We start from the raw sequence: 19152 nt of genomic DNA, 5'->3' as shown, positions 1-19152 counted from the left end.
AAGCCAATCACTGGGTGGGTTCAGCCGATCGGTACCGAGATCCAGTACAACAGCGAGATTCACCGTGGTGAATCCATTCATCGACCCGGCAGCAGTGGTCACCGCGGAATTCCCAGAATAGGGCATGTCACCGCCTCCTGAACCGAATGCTTCGCTCCTAGCCCGTGCCACCATGTTCCATATGACGAGCCATGAATGTACGTCCTCTGTTGATGTCCCAGATCTCCAAGCTGAGCCAAAATCAGGCATGTCCCAAATCGGTTAGTGTTCAATCAGGGCGGCGGTAATGTAGTGATACAGTTCGAGATGCATTGCTGCTCTTTGTCGGACACTCCCTGCGGAATGGGCTAGAATGCGTTACACAGCAGTACCATTGCCAATCGATAGGGGTTACTGCATAGTGAAATACCCAGCTGGAACATCTAAACACCAGGCACCTGCAGTCTATCGGTCAAATTTATCAACCAGTCATTGGGATTCCACTAGAACGCGAGCGTGGCCTCGAACACACGACCACTGCTCCAGACTGCTGGAACGCATCACGCTGGGCGGTTTGGCAAACCATCGCCAATTGATCCCAGTGTCATTGATGGAAAAATGTAGTCATTGCAATGGAGGAAGTACACTGAGACACCGCAGACAAATACAGAGACCCTCTTTTACATACTCTGGTGCTTTACCGCAGAACCCCCTTCACTCGGAGGTTCCTGAGAGCCGCAAAGGCCGCCAAGTTCTTCGCCTCCTTTTTCCTGGTCGCCCGCGCCTCGCCAACTACATCATCGTTGTATCGCACAACAAGCTTCCAAATTGGAAAGGTAGGGTTCTGCCCAGGTGCCAAATTATCTTCAGACCATCTGATTCTATCGGCGATTTTCATTTGGATTAGTTTCTCATTCAACTCAGCCAATGCAACAGTCGCTTCATTTCGTGCTTGAAGGGTTTCAGGAGGCATGACGGTGGAGCTACTCGAGGAAGTCTCGCTACGTGCATCGCATTGTTGGTGTTTCCCGCCGTCATATGATGGGGGAGCGTTGCCCTGAACCTGCAGCTCCTCACGAAGGATTTCGTATTCGGTTCGCACGAATGGCAAAAACAATGCCCGAATCCAGGTTTCCACGGCGGCTAGACCTTGCTCCTCATGCAATCCACCTACGAAGGCCTCGATGGCTCTAGCTGGAAGGGCATTTTAGTTCCAACGAGGGGGAAGGTGTAACCATCATACCCAATGCTCGATCGTGGTTCTTAATAGAAGGTTGTGCGGTGCTCACTGTGAGCCGTTCGTCCATGTGGTATGCTTTGGCTATTGCGGCTAAATTTCTGTTCTCCACGATGCGAGAACGCACAATCTGATACACCATAGTTCAGGATATGCGGTGTTTGAAGGGGAATATTTACGCACGGTTGCACCGCCAGGGTTCAGTTTGGGATAAACGCTTCTGATGAGTTTTGTGACACAATAGCCCAAGATAGCGTCTCCCAGATGCTCAAACGTCTCGTTGTCCGGGAAGACATCTGCATCATCCTCGAAGCTTGAATGAGGCTTCCCCAAAAATGATTTGTCTGTGAATACGCGGTTGGAGATCGTAGAATCTCTTAAAATTGGTAAGGACGGGATGCTCTCAAGCAGCGCGATCCTCTGACTTCGAGGCGAAGACACTTAGCGAAATGCACGCCTCAAGGTAGAGCAGTAGACTCTGCTTACTTTGTGAGCATTTTCGAGGGAGAATGGGTGGCGAAACGAATGGGGATTCCAGGGGGGGACCTAAGCTCACTGGGGAGAATCCGGACAGCAGACCAGCCTCTTATCATTGTCCCGAAAGAGCCTCAAGCTCTAGCCGCAGTCAGCCCCTGAAGCTAGGGAGGGAGAGCATGAATAGAGAGTAATTCAGTGCAGCTTTGTGGTCGTTGAGGCTGCGCTTTGCTTGTCACGGTAACTCTTCCCCAACTAGGCTAAGATGGCTTGTCATAGCATTCTTTGCTTTGTCTTCCCAAACACTTGCTCTAGCCACTGGCTTAATTAACAAAGCGGGCGCTTTGGAAGCGCGCGTTGTTGTTGTTGTACTCTATTTTGTTACTTGTACGTGGCGGTGCGGCCAGTCGGTGTGGTCGGGATGACGGGTTGTGATATCTGGTTTGAAGTCGTGTCTGAGTGTGTGGGGGTGTGGTGTCTATGCCACTCCTCTCTCTCTGCGGGGGGGTTACTGGTTGCGCTTTGGAGCCGCGCGTCAACGGCGAACTTCATGCATGTTTTGGTTATGCAATTCAATTGATTTCGAAGCAGTATAAAGGCAAACCCAGAGTGCCTACTTCAATTGCTTTGCCTTATTCAAAGCGCTTAAAACAGAATCCATTGTCTTAGCGACATCCGTCATTGCGGCTGTGTTGAGATTTGTTAGAGCAGGGGGTGACGCAAGTTCACGCATCCGCGAGGCTAAAACGGTCAACGAGTGCTCCAACGCGAGCAGTGTCTGCTGCAGTGGGTCTGAGGCTTGCAGAGAAGCGTCATTGAGAGCCGCTTGTGTGCTTGGGGCATCCTCGATGGCCATGAGTTCATTTAAACCCTCATTAGATGTAGGGCTACATACTGCTGAAGTGACCTCCTTTGACTGGGTTATTCCCTCAGCTAACGCCCTCGAAAGGGGTTGGATGGAGGCATTGGAGTTCGCGACCAGGTTTTGCGGAATGGGTACTGTGGCAGCGACTAGGCTCCTCCCGTCAGAGCCATATACATAAACGGAGCGACAGACAACGCATTCCTGTTAGAGATGTTGACGAACATGAAGAAAGTCAAGGAGTTCATTTCGCTTCATACCTTATTGGCACTTGGTCCACCGTCTGGGGTTTTGGGCGGCCGCACAAGTGGCACACCATAGCACGTCAGATTAGGGCATTCGTCCGCAAGCATTGCATATCCTCTCAAAAGGAGTTTTCCAATTTCTGCGGAAGCATAATCCGATTGGGCCCTACGCTGAAGAACTTCTTCTGAAGGTGGTGGCAGTGGATCGAAATCATCCCCGGCATTGTGTGGAGGTTCAGATACTTCTGTGGGAGGGGTAGACGCACGCGACCGATGACTACTGCTTGATGCCGATTCAGCATGCGCAGAAGCCTCTTCTGATGCTTGAGCAATTATTGGTTGGCTAGTGTAGGTTTTTTCTCCCTTGGCTGACCACAACCCGTCTTTGAATGACAGACGCAACACGGGGAAGACTCCTATAACACCTACTTGAGCTCCCGGTGGGTCCTCCATCACAATTAACGCAGAACGTTTCCGGTGGGGAGCGCGCAGCTGGGGACCGCATGAGGGGGTAAATACATTTGGGACAGGCATCATTTGTCAAAATCTAGAGAGTGATACAGTTAAACAAAGTCGATACTACAACAATGCGAGATTCTCACCCATCCCTGAAGCATATACGTCCCAATATCTCTGCTGATGTCCATCGCTTCGGAAGAGAACAAACAATTCAGTTTTTATTCACGAAGACAACGGAGGTGGCGATGATGATGACTAATGTCTTGTTGATAGTTGTTGAGAAGGTGCAGAGCCGCCCTTCGACGGCGAGCGATTTCTCTACTACTTGTTGCGCAAAATACCAACTCCTCGTAAACGCTCCCCGGAGAAAACAGGACCTTAAGCGCTCCTTCCTACTTCCAAGACTGTATATCTGGTCACGCACACTCCTTCCAACACAGCTCCTTGTCCTGCAATTGTCAGCAAAAGCAGAATATGAGATGGAGTGTTTCCGCATTCTGTCTCTCTCTTTTCACACTTAGTGTTTTTGGTTCTGTGCACGAATCTCGTTCACGTGGATGGACGACCGAACGCAAGTTGGAGGCTCGGTAAGCGTTCCGTTACTTTCGATCGAATGGTCTTGGAATTATTTTTGCTTTCAGCGAGCTCACTAGATCATTATGGAATCATGGGTTTGATTCATACATGCACCATGGTTTGTGCTTACACTGTTTTATGCCTGCCGCGTGCTAAATCGAGTGAAGCTTTCCCTCTTGACGAACTGAAGCCGCTGACATGCACGGGCCAGGGGCCAGACTGGTTTGATCCGTTAGTCGGACCATAAGGTTCTCATTATCTCAGCACTGCTCATTACCTTTCACATGCAGAACCGCCATCCATTTCAACGATGTTCTTGCAAACTGTTCTGTCACTTTGATTGATAACCTGGACTCCTTCCTAATCCTCAATAATCGCACTGGATTTAACAACGCTGTCTGGAACACAATTTCTCATGTATCGTTTGACGTGGATACCAAACCTCAAGTATTTGAGACAACCATAAGGGTGCTAGGAGGACTCCTTAGTGCTCACATATTCAGTGTTGAGCCTAATTATGGATTTGCAATACCTGGATATGATAATCAACTCCTCTCACTGGCCTACGATTTGGGAGAAAGGCTGCTGCAGGCCTTCGATACACCTACAGGAATTCCATATGCTAGGGTGAGCCATAATGCTGTGAATTCAGGCCAAAACCCTTCTTATATTCCACAGGTAAATCTTCGAAGAGGCGTTCCGGCGGGAGAAACCACCGAGACTTGTGAGCCGTCCGCCCATCCCTTTACTAAAGCCTGAACGAGGTAACATCATGTCTTCCATCAGGCTCTGCTGGTGCAGGTTCATTGCTGTTAGAATTTACAACATTGAGTCGGCTGACTGGGGACCCGAGATTTGAGGATGCTGCTGTTAGATCTTTTTTTGCAATATGGAATCGTCGTTCACAATTGGACCTCATCGGAAACACTATTGATCTTATATCAGGTGTAAGTGCTCTTGGAGATCTCAAGAATTATTAATCATAGAAGGGCAGAGATGGCTTAATCCCGGAAATAGCGGTATCGGGGCTGGTATCGATTCTTTTTATGAGTAGGTACCTTTCCCTTTGCCATGCCCATGTCTCGGTTCGATTGTGGCGTCCCCAAGATATGCCTTGAAGATGTACGTGCTTACGGGGGAAAACCGTTATTTGGACGTCTGGAATGACTCGTACGGACCACTTATGAAACACTCCAGAGGGGCGGATGGTTTCTGGGTAAGCCGCATCCCCGTCATTATGGCGCGAGTTACGCACTGAAACTTTGAATCTTGGCAGTATCGTACGGTTTCTATGGAGACCGGAGAGTTGGCGACCACTTGGATTGATTCGCTAGGAGCATTTTGGCCTGGTCTCCAGGTAAAGGAATTGGGTCCCTGCCTAGAATTACGCGCCCTGTCTGACCTAAGGGCTAGGTGCTAGCCGGCGACGTAGAGAGTGCGATTAAATCCCACATGGCATGTACGCCTCGCTTTTTTCCAGTGTTTGGCGTCCCCTCTGATTAGCATCTTAGATTGGAACCTATGGAAGCGTTTTAGCGGAATGCCTGAAACGTTTAACGTCATGACACGTGAAGGCATCAGCTTGGGGTACCCCCTACGACCGGGTACGTTTGTCCTTGAGGTCTTGGGTTCTTTGTTGAGGTGCTTCAATAGAATTCATTGAAAGCACGTACTTCTTGTACCGAGTGAGTTTGTTCATCTAATGAAATGGCGGCTGGAACTGATCTTGGTCTCACAGGCGACACGGGACTCATTTTATCTAGATGTTGGAGCCCGTATTCTTGAGGATTTTATTCGCCGAACGAAGGTACCCTGTGGATTGGCGACCGTCTCTAATGTTTTGACTGGAGCACATGAAGATCGGATGGAGTCTTTTGCCCTCTCCGAATCGTTGAAAGCGAGTGTTGCTAATTTTAGTCTTAATTAACTTCCCATCTGATCGATCGATTGCTTCAAGTATCTTTACCTTCTTTTCGACGAGGATAACATGTTCAACCAGGATTTTCGTAATTTTGTTTTCACTACAGAAGGACACGTCTTGTTCCTCGACAATATGTATTTCCGTCAACCTCCCCCCATTCAACCTGCACTTCACCGTTCTTCACACTCGATATGCCCGGCATACAGTCCTCCCCTCGTCACGTCCTCACGCCAAGGTGGCTCTGATTTGGGAGACCTCGGAGGTCTCATAGGATCCGTGCGCGAACGACCCGATTTCGAATATGCAAGATTATTGGCTGGTATCGTTGTTTCTCCTGATGCTTATGATAAGTTGTCTTGGAGCAAGACTTCGGGGGACAAAAATCCATTCGCTGTGATCGCAGAGGAGGATAAGGCGTGGTGGGATGAGAATGGATGGTGTGAAGTTCCAAGGGTCGAGGAGTACGTGAGTCTTTTCTAGTATGAATACTTGGGACACGATTTCCCAACCTGTTTTCCCCTGACTGATGGATTGGAGACTGATTATTTCGTTTTGTTATTTGACGATAACAGGTACACGAATGGATTCTCTCATCTGATGGAGGCCTTGTTCCAGAAGATCGCTTCCCTGGGCCAGATAAAATTCGCAAAGTCGTCGATGGATATGAGGTTCTTAACATCACTGGAATTCGAACGCAAGTGACAGCTCGCATCGATCGAACAGCGTATGACATTACTCGACGTGAGTCTTTCATTTTCTTGCCTGCGATATGTGAAGGTGATTCTGATTGCCCGTGCATGTTATTTTTTTGCTCTTCTCTTAAAGTTGGACAGTATCGCGTTTATACTGGACAGAAAGTTTATATTAGCGATCCAATCATCCTCAGGACCCTACGGAGAAGTGAAGCTTTGCCAAAATCATTTCGACGATTCGGACTTCCAGATGTCATCCTTTACTTTTCTTTTGCGCCCTCTCTCACCTCTTCTCCTTGGCCTTCTAACTTTCAAGCGCCGCTCCGAAGCGCCAATGCCGGGTTCAACGAAAGTTTTGTCTTTGACGCTCTGGCCGCTACGGCTAGTTTTGGAGGAAATCCAGTCTTGCCTCCACAGCCTTTTCCCCTTTCAGAGCCCCTAGAGTCGGAGTCAGCATCGGGTGAAACGTCACAGCAGACGCGGACGACGATGCCGGATCCGCTTATCTTTAGCGCCGACTCGCCGTTTAATGGTGCCGTACGTGTTGTTCGTGCACCGGTGGACAATCCGTATGGATGCCATGACTACCCTCGAGACTTCATACGCTGGTATTCGCCCCCTGTTCGTTCTGGGGGGCAAGCACAAGAAAAGGGCTCGGTAACGTCATCGACGCTTTCCTCACTGCCTACCCCCACACCCTCATCATCATGCCCCTCATCTTCTACTTTCCCTTCGCCATCATCATCAGAGCCCTCAGCTCATCTCTTACCCGTCGTTGTCTTTATCCGACGAGGGGAATGCGCTTTTCTTCAAAAACTCATCCTAGCTAAAAAGGCGCACTTTGCTGGGGTGATCGTTTGGAATGACTCACGAAAGCGTGAGCCGAGCGAGAGTGAAGCTGGTCCTGGCAGTAGCGGGGGCAGTGATGGGAGAGCCCGTGGAACCGGGGGGTCGGGGGGAGGAAAGTTGGATGCAGACGATGGAGAGTTAATCAATCCTAGTATAGATAAATCAGATGAGGAATTGGCTAGGAGGGAACTTTGGGATGTGAGCATTGTGGCGGTTGGTCGGGATGATGGAAGCGTTATCGACGAAATGTTGGGCGTCGCGGAGGAGAGGAGCGTGAATGCGAACGACGGCGGAGGGTGGGACGTAATCGTGGAAGTCAAGAGAGTCGAGGACGTTATCAAACAGGATGAAAACACTACGGGTAAGAAGAAGAACAAAGTGAATGATGTTGATGATGGTGATGACGATGATGGAGGGAAGAAGAAGGCTCATGAGTCTGGTTCTGCGAATTCAACACCACCACCTCCCGTTCAGTTATACATCAATGGGCTTGCTTTACGGAATACGATAGTCCTTCGATAATATTATATAATCTTTTCTTTTCCCGGGTTTCATTCTTAAGTAATAGTACAATCATCGGCGTGTGCATCCATCCATGGGAAGTGCTTATATTGTCTCAGGCGTCAGATACACATGCATGCGAGCAAATCGAGCGACCCTCGAATTTCGCGAGTTCTAGAAGCACGATCGGTGTTGGCATCACATTGTCAATTAGGCTTCACCAACAGCTACAATTATACATAAGCTCTTCGCAGACGATCGCGATTGACTGACTGCATAATATGCAGCTGATTCATGACAAAAAGAGTTGGACAAATCGGCGTCAGCTTTAGCTTACAGTAATTGTACATTACATCCAGCAACTTCTCGATCGTGATGGGATGAGAGAGAGAGAAAAAAAAAAAGCAAGACGACTAGGACATGTGTATAAGTGTCTCCACAACCAAACGATATTGTCGTTAACCCTGATCAATCCCCTACGGCAAAGACGTACTCCCAAGTCCATCAAAGAGCAACATCATATCATAAATAACAAAAAAAAAACAATGATCTTCTCTCCCTATATACCGCTATATATCGTGGCCTTTCTCCTCCGGACCACGTAGATACGCCCCTGGGTGGCTTTCCGAGATTCTCGTTCGTTCATTCATTCACCTCGATGATGTTATAGACAGGGGCATCAAGTTTCTCATGCCCCTTCAAGAAAGCGGCATAGATGACAAAGATGTACTCGACTGTTTTGCCTCCGCAGGCACTTATAAGGTCACCGGCTGCTTTTGCTGAGCCACCTGGTTGTATATGTATATGTATATGTGCGTGTGCGTGTGCGGTGAATGTACGATTGTGGAAGGTGTGGGTTGTGCATGAATGTATGACCGTGGGAAGAGAGAATCAGTGAGGAGCGAGGAAGAAGGAAGAAAAGGAAGACGAACCGGTTGCAAGGACGTCATCGATAACGATAACATTGTCACCTTCTTTGATAGCTCCAACCTGAATATCAAATGAATCCTAAAAAAAAATTAAAAAATAAAAAAACCAAAAATAAATCCGTCCTCATCGGTCAATTTCTTCTTCAAGAACACAACACAAACACACTCACCGTGCCGTATTCCTTCTGATAAACCACGCTAATAGTTTCGCCAGGTAATTTGCCCTTCTTACGAACGGGAACGAAAGAAGCGCCCAGTCTGAGAGCTATGATGGGTCCCAGTAAGAATCCACGGGCGTCTAATGCCACTATCACGTCTATTTTCTTGCTGTTGTTGGTGGTGGGATGTGTTATTCCACTGGTGATGGTTGCGCCGTTGGCGTGAGGATGACCATTGCGGACAACACCGTTTCCGTTGGGATGATATGAAGGGGGCTTTCCCTTGGTAGAAGAGGAGATGCTAGGGATGGTATGAGAGGTGATGTGGTGGGTAATATGGGTGATAAGGGTTTCGAATGCGATCGGATCTTGAAGGATTGGAAGGAAATCGGCGAAGGCTACACCCTGTCAAATTACTCGTTCAGCAAAAAAATCATGTAAAACGTTTGCAGGAGGGACTTAGGGGGCAGCGGATGTGAAAGAGATAGCGGCGATTGTGGTGACAGGAGAATAAATGACACACACCTTTTTGGGGAAGTCAGGATAGAAACGAAACTTGGAACGGAGGAAGTCGACGTCCGACATGGCTTGGAAGTAGGGTAAAAGGGAGATGAGGTTGACTGATTCGATGGGGGGTTAAGTAGTTGGATCATGATGTTTATGTAAGGCAGTGTCATTTGTGGCAGCAAATCCTTTGACTTTTTGCCCCCTTTTTGCTTTGGCTTCTTGCAGCCAATGATATCGCGCAGACGGGAAATGGAGCTATATAGTTATCAGCTGGTATTAAGTAGATAGGGAAGATCGAACCGGTGTAATTCTCGCATGAGTTAAGTATTGATGAAGGGCACGTGATGCAATGCCGTGGCTATCAGCCGCGGGTAACCCGACACGTAACCGGAGTATCCTAGCTTGATGATGGCCGCACACGGAAGCACCACTGATTCCTTCATCTAGCCCAACCACCGCGAACATGGGCCGGGTATAGCTTCCTCTCGGGAACGTGTACATACATGTGGTCCTACAACAGTTGCGCGGCCTCGGATGATAGATACCATGCGGACTATTCCGGATCGCAATGAACAATGCATGTAAATCCGAATGGCCCCGGCCCGCTTGCTTGGGGGGTGCGTTGTTATCCGTTATCGTTGTGTGATCCATGTATGACAATAATGACAATCAAATTCACGTATATCTGCTGAGCGTCTCGTCATGACACGATTGCGACGTGACACCTATCATCAAACGAGGATAAAGGTAGGACAGCCCACAGAGGTACATCAGCTGGTGCTTTTCACGCCATGAGCAAACAGCTCTCGAGTTTGACCGCCCGTGGAATGAATGCGCTCTATCTTCCAATGAATGAAGCTCATCAACAACTCTTTCCCAGTTCCTTCTCAACATATATAAAATCCAAATAGCATTCATCAGTTTGTGCCGATCTTGCCGCTAACATCGATGCCAGTTCCAACCGCAACGCAAAAGAGATCTGGGCCTAATAGGCCCACCGTGATATTGTTGCGGCACTCGTGGCTTCTTTTTTTTTTTCAGCTCGACCTCCCTATATATTATGATCCAGACGCTCAAGTCCCTGCGATGAGTGTGGGATGCACTTAGGGTGTCTGGATGTTCTGCAGATTCTGATGCGGCCACCCCTTCATTGCAATTCTCCCATCCAGCGCTGTTCAGTTCATTCTGAATGACAATATTCAGCCCTCCACACCTCTGTTCACATATGCAACCAACCGCAACAGGGGGCTCCCACTTCATCCAGGGACTACTGCAGACTCGTAGGGCCAAGGGTAGGGCCTTTGTCGGGGGACCCTCTAGTGTAGAGCAACGCAAAACGGTTGGCTGATTAGGCTGGAATACCCACCTAAGGCTCGACGCCCGCATGGTATACCCGAAGTGTCAGGAAGCTGGTTGCAATGGCCTTGAATCATTGTATGTGGTGGAGGAAGGACCGGGGCTGGCGAAGCACTACTAGCTACTCTGCGCCGATGGAGGCCGTTTGGTAGGCTCGCCTCACACGAAGAATATCGTTAGTGTTAGTCGATGTCGTTAGGCGTATACAAGACCTGATACTTTATTAGTAACAAGGGCTAGAGCGACGTTGTACAAACGTCGTCGTACGAGCGAAGTTGGTAGTATACCAAGGACTTCGTCATTGCTAAAACTAGCTCCTATCAAATCGACGTGCATAATATCTAGTACCGAAGAGACCGGCCGATACGTACGGGGTCGTCGGGTCATCGAGTCATGAATAGAGATGTAGTCGTCCTAGCTTGGTGGAGAAGTGCCGAACTTGTTGCCGAAAAGGACGTGGTTTCGACGTATCGGTTATCGTCTTAGTCGAGTTTAGTCGGGCGACGTAAATAGATCCTTGTCTGAGATAGTATTCCAAGAGCTTAGCGGTAATCTCATTGGCTTCGGTATCCGAAATCCTGCAAACGGTGGTACTTATATTGGGGTGAAGTCGTAAGACGAAGTTAAAAACTGGAGTTTTAGTCGCGACGGTGAAGTGGTGAGCGAGAAGAGAGACAAGCACTACGTAGCGCCAGAGTACCAAGTGCCCAAGTCGACTCTACCTAGGTATTGAACCTTGGTTTATCGCGCGCAATTCAAACACGAAATCAATTCAAGATACAAGGTTCATACAAGCGATCGAGGGTGATTATACAAAGTTACGTTGCGACTGTCCGAGAGAAAACGAGATGCTACCGTACAAGGACCAATTAATCGAATGTCCGCATATGCCCAGGAGACGCCACTCGAAGGTCACGAGTTTGTCCGGCAGTCCAGCTAGTCGTCTGGGACCTGGACGTCAAGGCCATCAGTTGCGCGAAGGGAGGAAGGAAACGAGACAAGCTGACGAGTCTGGGGCCTACACCATTAGTAAAAAACCGTCAGTTGTACGAAAAAAAGGAAAGCAAAAAACGAGTCCGCTATGCTAGGGCCTAAGACGTCAAAGTCGTCAATGCGAGGAAAAGAAAGAGACGAACCTAACAATAGTCCACCACGTCGGCAGCGACAACTGACAGATAAAGGAGTGTGACGGAAAGAGAAGAAGTCGCATAGGTGGAAAAGTAACGAGACGCCTCGCCAGCCTCGCCGATGTCATGGTGTTGATGTCGCAACCTACCCCTTGATCGGGTAGAGGTAGGAGTCGGGGAATGCCTTCTTGATTTGCTCCTCGACCCAGGAATACGGCGTCACGTAGGTCACGTCTGTAGAGCCAGTCGTGCCGGAACCGCCGGTAAGCAGGCCGATGATACGTCCCAGCCCATCAACGACAATGGACCCCGAATCCCCAGGGGCGGAGAATGCACCGTCCTTGTGGTTGTAGGGGTGGATGGCAATCTCCATCGATGTCGACTTAATGCCGTACTCGTCGTACACTCGAAGGAAGGACTCTATATCGGATCCGAGACCAATGGTGATACCAGTGCTCTTACCGTTTTTGATGACGATAAGGCACTCCTCTCCATTTGCGTCGAGCAAGGTCGGCTGGCGTATTTCCTCCTTGACGATGCCCTTAACATGCAGGAGACTGCCAACCGGATACTTGAAGGCGGAGCGGCCCTCAGGGTGAGGGTGCATCTTGAGGACAAAGTCAGGGGCTGAAATCTTGTTTCCTGGATATAATAGTATGACTAGATGACTTCTGTAAGATAGATCGGGACGGACCGAGATACACGGCGTTGCCCTTGAAATTATTCCAATCAATCTTGTCGCGGTTGAGTTCGATCAAAGCCCAATCTTCGGTGAATGGCTTGGGGCCGGTACCGACGGAAATAGGAGGGGCATAGATGACGTGACCGATCACGCGCTGGCTCGCTGTGCTCCAGTACTTGGTAATGTCACTGTGGAACGCGTTTACGGTCATGATCGTCTTCTCCGCCTTTGCCAACTTGCCTTTAAACTCCTGGCGCGCCTCAGCTACCGTGGCGTCCTCGCCCTCAACGGCTTCCCCTAACGCAGCAAGCTCCCTGTTGTAGTGATCGGCAAAGATAAGCTCGCGCCCGATGTCAGCCATCATGGCCTCGAGGGTGTCTGGGTACGCTTTGCTGCCGAGGATGAGAACCTCATGACGAGGCTGGCTGGTCCTCTTGCGCTCATAGAGCTCATTGCGGTGTACGCTCGGCGGGAGAGCGACGTGGCGGGTGGTCAGGAGGAAGACCCGATTGCTTTGGCCGCCCTCGCAGAGGTACAGAGCACCGGTGCCCTCGAAGTGAGGAGTGTTTCGGGGAGCGATCTGAACACCGAGAGTGCCAGTGAAGGGGCTACGGATGTCAGCGGTGGGGTCTACGGAGATGACATGGTTGAGAAGCTGTGGACCAGCGGATCGGGTGAAGACGGACTCCCTGAAAGCGATCTCGACGTGAGGGAACTGAGCGGCGGCGAGGATCTTCTTGCAGCCGACGGCTGCGGCCTTGGCGACCTCGAGGGAGAGAGACCTAGGAATGACGCCCACCCAGAGATAGAGGGGACCTGCTTCCCCTTCTTCCTCGGCGAAGCGGACAGGATCGATGGTCGACCACAAGATTTCAAGGGAATCGAGGAACTTGTACACCTGTTCACCTAGTGTGCGCCACACGGCTCGGATTGGGTGGTTGCAGACGGGCCTGGCCCTCTTCGGCACGCGCGGGGCCTGGGGGCCCTTGGGTGTTGGCCACTCGTCGCCCGTACGGTAGACGCAGATGGGGTGAGAAGGGAAGCCGTAGAAGTCAGAGAAAGCCCCGGGGTAGGAGTCAGGGATCAGGGGCGACTGAGGGGGGATGTCTTCCGGGACGTCCTTGGTCTTGGTGAGATCGAAGTCGCCAACAGCGGTGGCGGTAGGAGAGACAGGTGACCCTGTGCTCTCTTGCTGAGCGGCGACAACGCACGAGCTGAAGAATTCGCTGTCGAAATTCACTAGAACGAGAAAGCAAAAGCGAAAGGGTGAGTACGAGGAGATAGCAAAAGGCTAAAGGGCTGACTGGTAGACGGCGGCTAGCCGGGTGAGAGGAAGAACGAGAATGTCAGTTGAATGTCAGTGTCACATCGCCGTTGATATCTCGTGACCAGAATGTATTTTACTTCTTCTCGGCGCTGTATAGACGAACAGGCCAACGCAGCTAAGATGTACTTGTAATGGGTCACGCGTGGGTCGCTGCATGCTAGCTGCTAATACACTCTGTGTTAGAATTCTTGGTTCTATGGTGTACGCTATGACCAACTCACGTTTGGTGATGTTGAGTCGTGTGGCGTCTAGATTTACACCTATTACCTTTCTTGGTGACATCCGTGCCAAAGTCAGTGCGCATTCATAGCGCCTGACTATAAAAGAACAATTTTTGTACAATCCAACCTTTCCTCAGTTCACGTACAACGGGACTGAAGTGTGTTGGTTAGATCTTGTTCATCTTTCATAAAACGTGTATCTAATATTCGTACACCAGCGACAACATCGCTAGGTGATTACTTTTCAATATATTTCTAGTTCACGTACAACGGGACTGAGCGACAACATCGCTAGTCCGACATTTCGTCTAATACTCTGGGCCACCTTGGCCGTCTCCCGCTACAATCCAACTCACTCCCGATTAGATTCCCAGATGGCAGATACAAGCATTCATCATTTAACTACATGCAAGACCCATCTGGACCCAACAACCCCCCTAAACCAAAAGAAAACAGAGAAAATCTGGTGAGAATCCGCTGTGTGCAGTGTAACATTCCGTTGCGTTGGTGTCAACGGCGAGGTTATGCTTTACCTTGACAAATAGGGTGATAGCCGTCTTGGGCCAAACCTGCTCAATTCCTTTCCTTCCTGGAGCCCCTTTCCATGACTCCGGTGGGCAAGACCCTGGGGGAGCATCTTGTTCTTGGCGTAATGTAAAGGTGTCGCATATTTGAAGGATACGAATTAGCACTGCGCAGATAACAGAACACCCCCACCCAGTGATCAGTAAAACATTCGAAACGATGAAAAGCGTTTGGATAAGATATGATACGTACTGATGCTTGCCTCGTTATATGCGAACTCCTGCGAGGTATAATACAGCAGTGTCGTTAGGCAGTTTCCACAGCCGATCAATGATTTTTAAATAGTCATCAAAGTCTTACCTGACCCAAACAAGCCCTTGGCCCAGCGCCAAACGGATAGAATGCACGGGAGTTATTCAAAACTTTATGCCTTCCATCCTTATCGATCCAACGTTCCGGAACGAATAGCTCTGCATCTTCCCCCCATACATCTTTCTTTCGGTGAAGAGCGAATACAGATAGGAGAATCGTCTCCTCTCCCGCAGGGATGTACGCTGGTTTCCCGTTTGTCGTGTGATCCCCAGGTACGAGACAGGCCGTTCTGGAAGCCTTAGGGATCGTTGGAACTGGAGGGAAGAGACGTAATGTCTCATTGAGAATGGCACGTACTAGTGTGGTGTCATCAGCCCTCACACTGTGAAAAGGTTCGCGCGCGTGCGCAAGACTCACAATAGGTCATTTTCCGGATGCTATCGAGTGTAGGAGATCCGCTTGGAAGAATCCTTGTTACTTCGTCTCGCAACTTGGCTGCGGCTTCAGGATATATGGATAGGAAATAGAGTACAAAGGTTAACGTTGACGCTGAAGTATCCCAAGATGCCAAGAGGACATTGAACAACTATTGCGTAGTCCATGAGCACACTGAGCATCCCAGCCATGCATGGGGGGGTGGATGTTCTCCAGAGTTTGGAGGTTTCCACGTCGAACGACCTACTTACCTCATCGCGAATCAATCTAGCGTTATCCATCGAATCCGCTAAATGGTCGATGAACTTCCCATCCTGAATATCGATCTTCTGATTCCCTCTCTTCTTCTTGTTCTCCAAAGCCTTAGCAACGAGCGGTAAAATGAATCGATCAACGACCCCATTATGCTCCTTCGTTTCGTCTTTCAAAAACTCGAAAAGCCCCCAAGCCTTCCCCTTAAGGCTACGAAGGACAGAAATATCCTGAAGCCTGTCAATGGCATGAATCGTTCCACCGTAAGGTCCCTCCGCGAGAGTTCCTCTTGTACCAGGCTCAACTTGTCCTGGAAGGGGGAGTGGTAGGTCAAGAGTGTTGAGTTCTGTCGTATCGAAGAGAAATTCTCCTGCAATGTCGATAGTGAAACGTTGGAACAAGTCTTGAACGTCGATGGATTGGCCAGATTGAGCCCTCTCATGGATGAGAGCGAGGGCCTTCTGGGCATAGCGATCAAGAAGATCGAAGTCCCGGACACGCTGTTTGGCTACGACATGTCAGTTGGAGGGATGGTGAGCTCATGATGTACTACTAGGACAATGTTCTTTCACGTACCAAAAAAAGGTCTCATTATTCCTCTACGTACCTTAGCTTCAGCGCCATCAGTTGCCAAAATACCATTCCCAAACATTCCGTGAAGCCTACCAGGCAAGACCAGATGTACGAAATGAGATCCCCAGGAGAAAAAGAGAAATGATATATAAGCATCTCACAAGGTGCACTGGTCTTCTCCCATGGGGAAGAAGTCAGGTTCCGTCGCTAGTGCGTGTTGTATGAAGGTAGGGCTTCTAGTAACATAGATATTCGTCCAGAACGCCCCCATATTGAATGTGTCACCATCGCCGAAAAATTCTTCAGAGTCGGCGATGTATCCCTCCTTGAGTGAACGCATCGCACTGTCCATAGCCGGGGGAGCAGAAACAACAAATGTGTGTGCGTGTGTGATTTTTTTTTAGATGAAGATAGTTACTGTAGTGGATTGGTTTGTTTAACCATATAGACGTACAGATAAATGATGTCCAGGTTTCCAGGCCATTTCCCCCGAAGTTTAGGAAAGCAGACCGCACCCAGTTTCTTGGCCTCTTGACGGTACCTCCATTGGGTAATTTGCACTTTTGCAGTCCAGTACAACACGCTTATCAACACATAGAGAAGAGGCCGCGAAAAATTCGCAACGAGAACTGCGCGAGGAACGACAAAGGAAACTACCGCCAAAAATATGAGAATGGGAGGGCCAAAGAGCCTCACGAGGTCCACAATAAGGTCGACGCGATAGTTCCTTTTGAGCATGATAGATGTCACAATGGCCATTGACAATTCTTGTCTGTAGACGCTCGGTGGCCGACGTAGAGTTGAACGACAAGCTGTGGCCGGCCTTTTTGTGTGGTCACATTTGAGCTGACAGTGATCATCTGCAAGGCACCTCAAAATGGACCCTAAATCGGGACCCAAAGTCCGATCAGTGACAGGAAAATTGCCTTTCATGGGGAGTCAAATCAGTCCCCAAAAGGATGGATACCAGAAGCTAACCTCTAGGAACGAGAACCCACCTTGCCGTGGTCTAGAGGCTCCCCCGGCGTTATCGCTTGAAATGGACGGAGAATGAAAGCAGGCCGCTCGACCACTAAACCCTGCAATCGAGAAGGAAGGAAAATGGAAGGTGGATAAGAAAGACGGTGCAAAAGAATGAAAAAGAGCCAACGCAGGATAACGCAACGTGTGAGTGCCATCTACACCATTATCCATTGATGGGGTGAAAGCAGGCCACTCGACCACTAAACCCTGCAATCGAGAAGGAAGGAAAATGGAAGGTGAATAAGAAAGTCGGCGCAGAAGAATGATAAAGGCCAGTGCAGGATAACGAAACGTGTGAGCGCCATCTACGCCCTTATCCATCGCGGCAAAGAGAACCTCTTAGACCCATAACCAGCTAACCACATTGGGCGTTGGGGGGTCTCTGAAGCACGCGGTTCCCTCCTTTCGTTCCACAGAGCTGGCGCAGTTCTCCAACAAATCAAGAGGCACGTTTTTACGTTCGGCCAACAATTTCAGGAGCCGCCACACCCCTACCGCCACGGTTCTCCAACGCATCAAGAGGCACGCTTAGCGTCTGGCCAACAATACTCGGAGCCGGCACCCGTATCACCACCTCCCCGTCACTCCCATCCGGAAACAGCCTAGGAATCACTAGATTCCGAAGCTAACAAATCAATATGTATGTATCAGACTCCTAGCCAGTCGTCTGGTAATTTTCAATCCGAAGAGCAACGAAGTTGCGGATAAATTTCGGAAAATTACCAGACGACTGGGTAGGAGTCTGTGTATGTATATGAGTTATCAGCTAGGGAAGATCGAACCGGTGTGATATATTGATCTCGCAAGAGTATTGGTGAAGGGCACGTGATATAATGCCGTGGCTATCAGCCGCGGCAACCCAACAACGTAATTAACCAGCAATGGCCGCACACGGAAGCACCGCTGATTCCTTCATCTAGCCCGACCACCGCGAACATAGGCCGGGTATAGCTTCCTCTCGGGAATGTGTACATACATGTGGTCTTACAACAGTTGTGCGGCTTTGGATGATAGATACCATGCGGACTATTCCGGATCGCAATGAACAATGCATGTAAATCCGAATGGCCCCGGCCCGCTTGCTTGGGGGGGGCGTTGTTATCCGTTATTGTTGTGTGATCCATGCATGACAATAATGACAATCAAATTCGGACAACTTCACGTATATCTGCTGAGCGTCTTGTCATGACATGATCGCGACGTGACACCTATCAACACCGATCAAATGAAGATAATGCCCCACAGAGGTACATCAGCTAGTGCTTTTCACGCCATGAGCAAACAGCTCTTGAGTTTGACCACCCATGGAATGAACGTGCTCTATCTTCCAATGAATGGAGCTCATCAACAACTCTTTCCCGTTCCTTCTCAATATATATAAAACCCAAATAGCATTCTTCAGTTTGTGCCGATCTTGCCCCTAACATCGATGCCAGTTCCAACACCGCAACGCAAAAGAGATCTGGGCCTATAGGCCCACCGGCCGTGATGTTGTTGCAGCACTCGAGGCTTCTTTTTTTTTCAGCTCGACCTCCCTATATATATCATGATCCAGACGCTCAAGTCCCTGCGATGGGTGTGGGATCCACTTAGGGTGTCTGGATGTTCTGCAGATTCTGATGCGGCCACCCCTTCATGTGCAATTCTCCCCTCCAGCGCTGTTCAGTTCATTCTAAATGACAATATTCAGGCCTCCACACTTCTGTTCACATAACCAACCGCAACAGGCCCCCCACTTCATCCAGGGACTACTGCAGGCTCGTGGGGCCGAGGGTGACCCTCTAGTGTTGAGCAACGCAAAACGGTTGGCTGATTAGGCTGGAATACCCACCTAAAGCTCGACGCCTACCCGAAGCAATAAGCTGGTTGCAATGGCCTTGAATCATTGCATGGTGGAGGAAGGACTAGGGCTGGTGAAGTACTACTAGCT

General features: G+C 49.5%; 6 protein-coding genes across 6 annotated transcripts; 1 reads left to right on the top strand and 5 right to left on the bottom strand.

Moving 5' to 3' along the window:
- Positions 1 to 1051: 1051 nt before the first annotated feature.
- On the bottom strand, positions 1052 to 1618 carry EI90DRAFT_2886563 (ribonuclease III domain-containing protein; the record flags this gene model as incomplete). The annotated part of the gene is made up of 3 exons (XM_039053966.1): positions 1052 to 1173; positions 1223 to 1346; positions 1400 to 1618. Coding segments are annotated over 3 exons (465 nt in total), but the record flags the coding sequence as incomplete, so codon positions are not given.
- A 1188-nt stretch (positions 1619 to 2806) lies between these two features.
- Positions 2807 to 3444, bottom strand: EI90DRAFT_2917775 (uncharacterized protein; the record flags this gene model as incomplete). Its single annotated transcript, XM_039054623.1, has 3 exons — positions 2807 to 3140; positions 3223 to 3344; positions 3400 to 3444. 3 exons carry the CDS (start codon positions 3442 to 3444, stop codon positions 2807 to 2809), a joined length of 501 nt encoding a protein of 166 aa, XP_038917099.1.
- A 286-nt stretch (positions 3445 to 3730) lies between these two features.
- On the top strand, positions 3731 to 7838 carry EI90DRAFT_2971633 (glycoside hydrolase; the record flags this gene model as incomplete). Its single annotated transcript, XM_039055734.1, has 16 exons — positions 3731 to 3843; positions 3898 to 3950; positions 4000 to 4063; positions 4123 to 4459; positions 4511 to 4556; positions 4619 to 4779; positions 4827 to 4882; positions 4940 to 5048; positions 5109 to 5189; positions 5246 to 5291; positions 5344 to 5436; positions 5486 to 5517; positions 5571 to 5729; positions 5790 to 6218; positions 6326 to 6494; positions 6579 to 7838. The coding sequence occupies 16 exons, from the start codon at positions 3731 to 3733 to the stop codon at positions 7814 to 7816; spliced, it is 3186 nt and encodes a 1061-aa protein (XP_038917098.1). The 3' UTR covers positions 7817 to 7838.
- A 599-nt stretch (positions 7839 to 8437) lies between these two features.
- On the bottom strand, positions 8438 to 9706 carry EI90DRAFT_2971631 (adenine phosphoribosyltransferase; the record flags this gene model as incomplete). Its single annotated transcript, XM_039055733.1, has 5 exons — positions 9408 to 9706; positions 9129 to 9287; positions 8895 to 9047; positions 8728 to 8803; positions 8438 to 8583 (listed from the first exon to the last, which is right to left on the bottom strand). The coding sequence occupies exons 1-5, from the start codon at positions 9465 to 9467 to the stop codon at positions 8438 to 8440; spliced, it is 594 nt and encodes a 197-aa protein (XP_038917097.1). The 5' UTR covers positions 9468 to 9706.
- A 2311-nt stretch (positions 9707 to 12017) lies between these two features.
- EI90DRAFT_3145405 (uncharacterized protein) lies at positions 12018 to 14037 on the bottom strand (the record flags this gene model as incomplete). The annotated part of the gene is made up of 3 exons (XM_039065286.1): positions 12018 to 12514; positions 12567 to 13647; positions 14008 to 14037. The coding sequence occupies 3 exons, from the start codon at positions 14035 to 14037 to the stop codon at positions 12018 to 12020; spliced, it is 1608 nt and encodes a 535-aa protein (XP_038917096.1).
- Positions 14038 to 14500: 463 nt separating this feature from the next.
- EI90DRAFT_2918166 (cytochrome P450 monooxygenase CYP63) lies at positions 14501 to 16937 on the bottom strand (the record flags this gene model as incomplete). The annotated part of the gene is made up of 9 exons (XM_039054639.1): positions 14501 to 14539; positions 14636 to 14793; positions 14880 to 14907; positions 14988 to 15295; positions 15357 to 15525; positions 15626 to 16134; positions 16203 to 16288; positions 16361 to 16543; positions 16654 to 16937. 9 exons carry the CDS (start codon positions 16935 to 16937, stop codon positions 14501 to 14503), a joined length of 1764 nt encoding a protein of 587 aa, XP_038917095.1.
- Between the last annotated feature and the right edge of the window lie 2215 nt (positions 16938 to 19152).

Source organism: Cantharellus anzutake, assembly GCF_015039405.1.
Source record: "Cantharellus anzutake strain C23 chromosome Unknown EI90scaffold_19, whole genome shotgun sequence".
NCBI lineage: Eukaryota > Fungi > Basidiomycota > Agaricomycetes > Cantharellales > Hydnaceae > Cantharellus > Cantharellus anzutake.
This window is presented reverse-complemented; position numbering and strand designations above follow the sequence as displayed.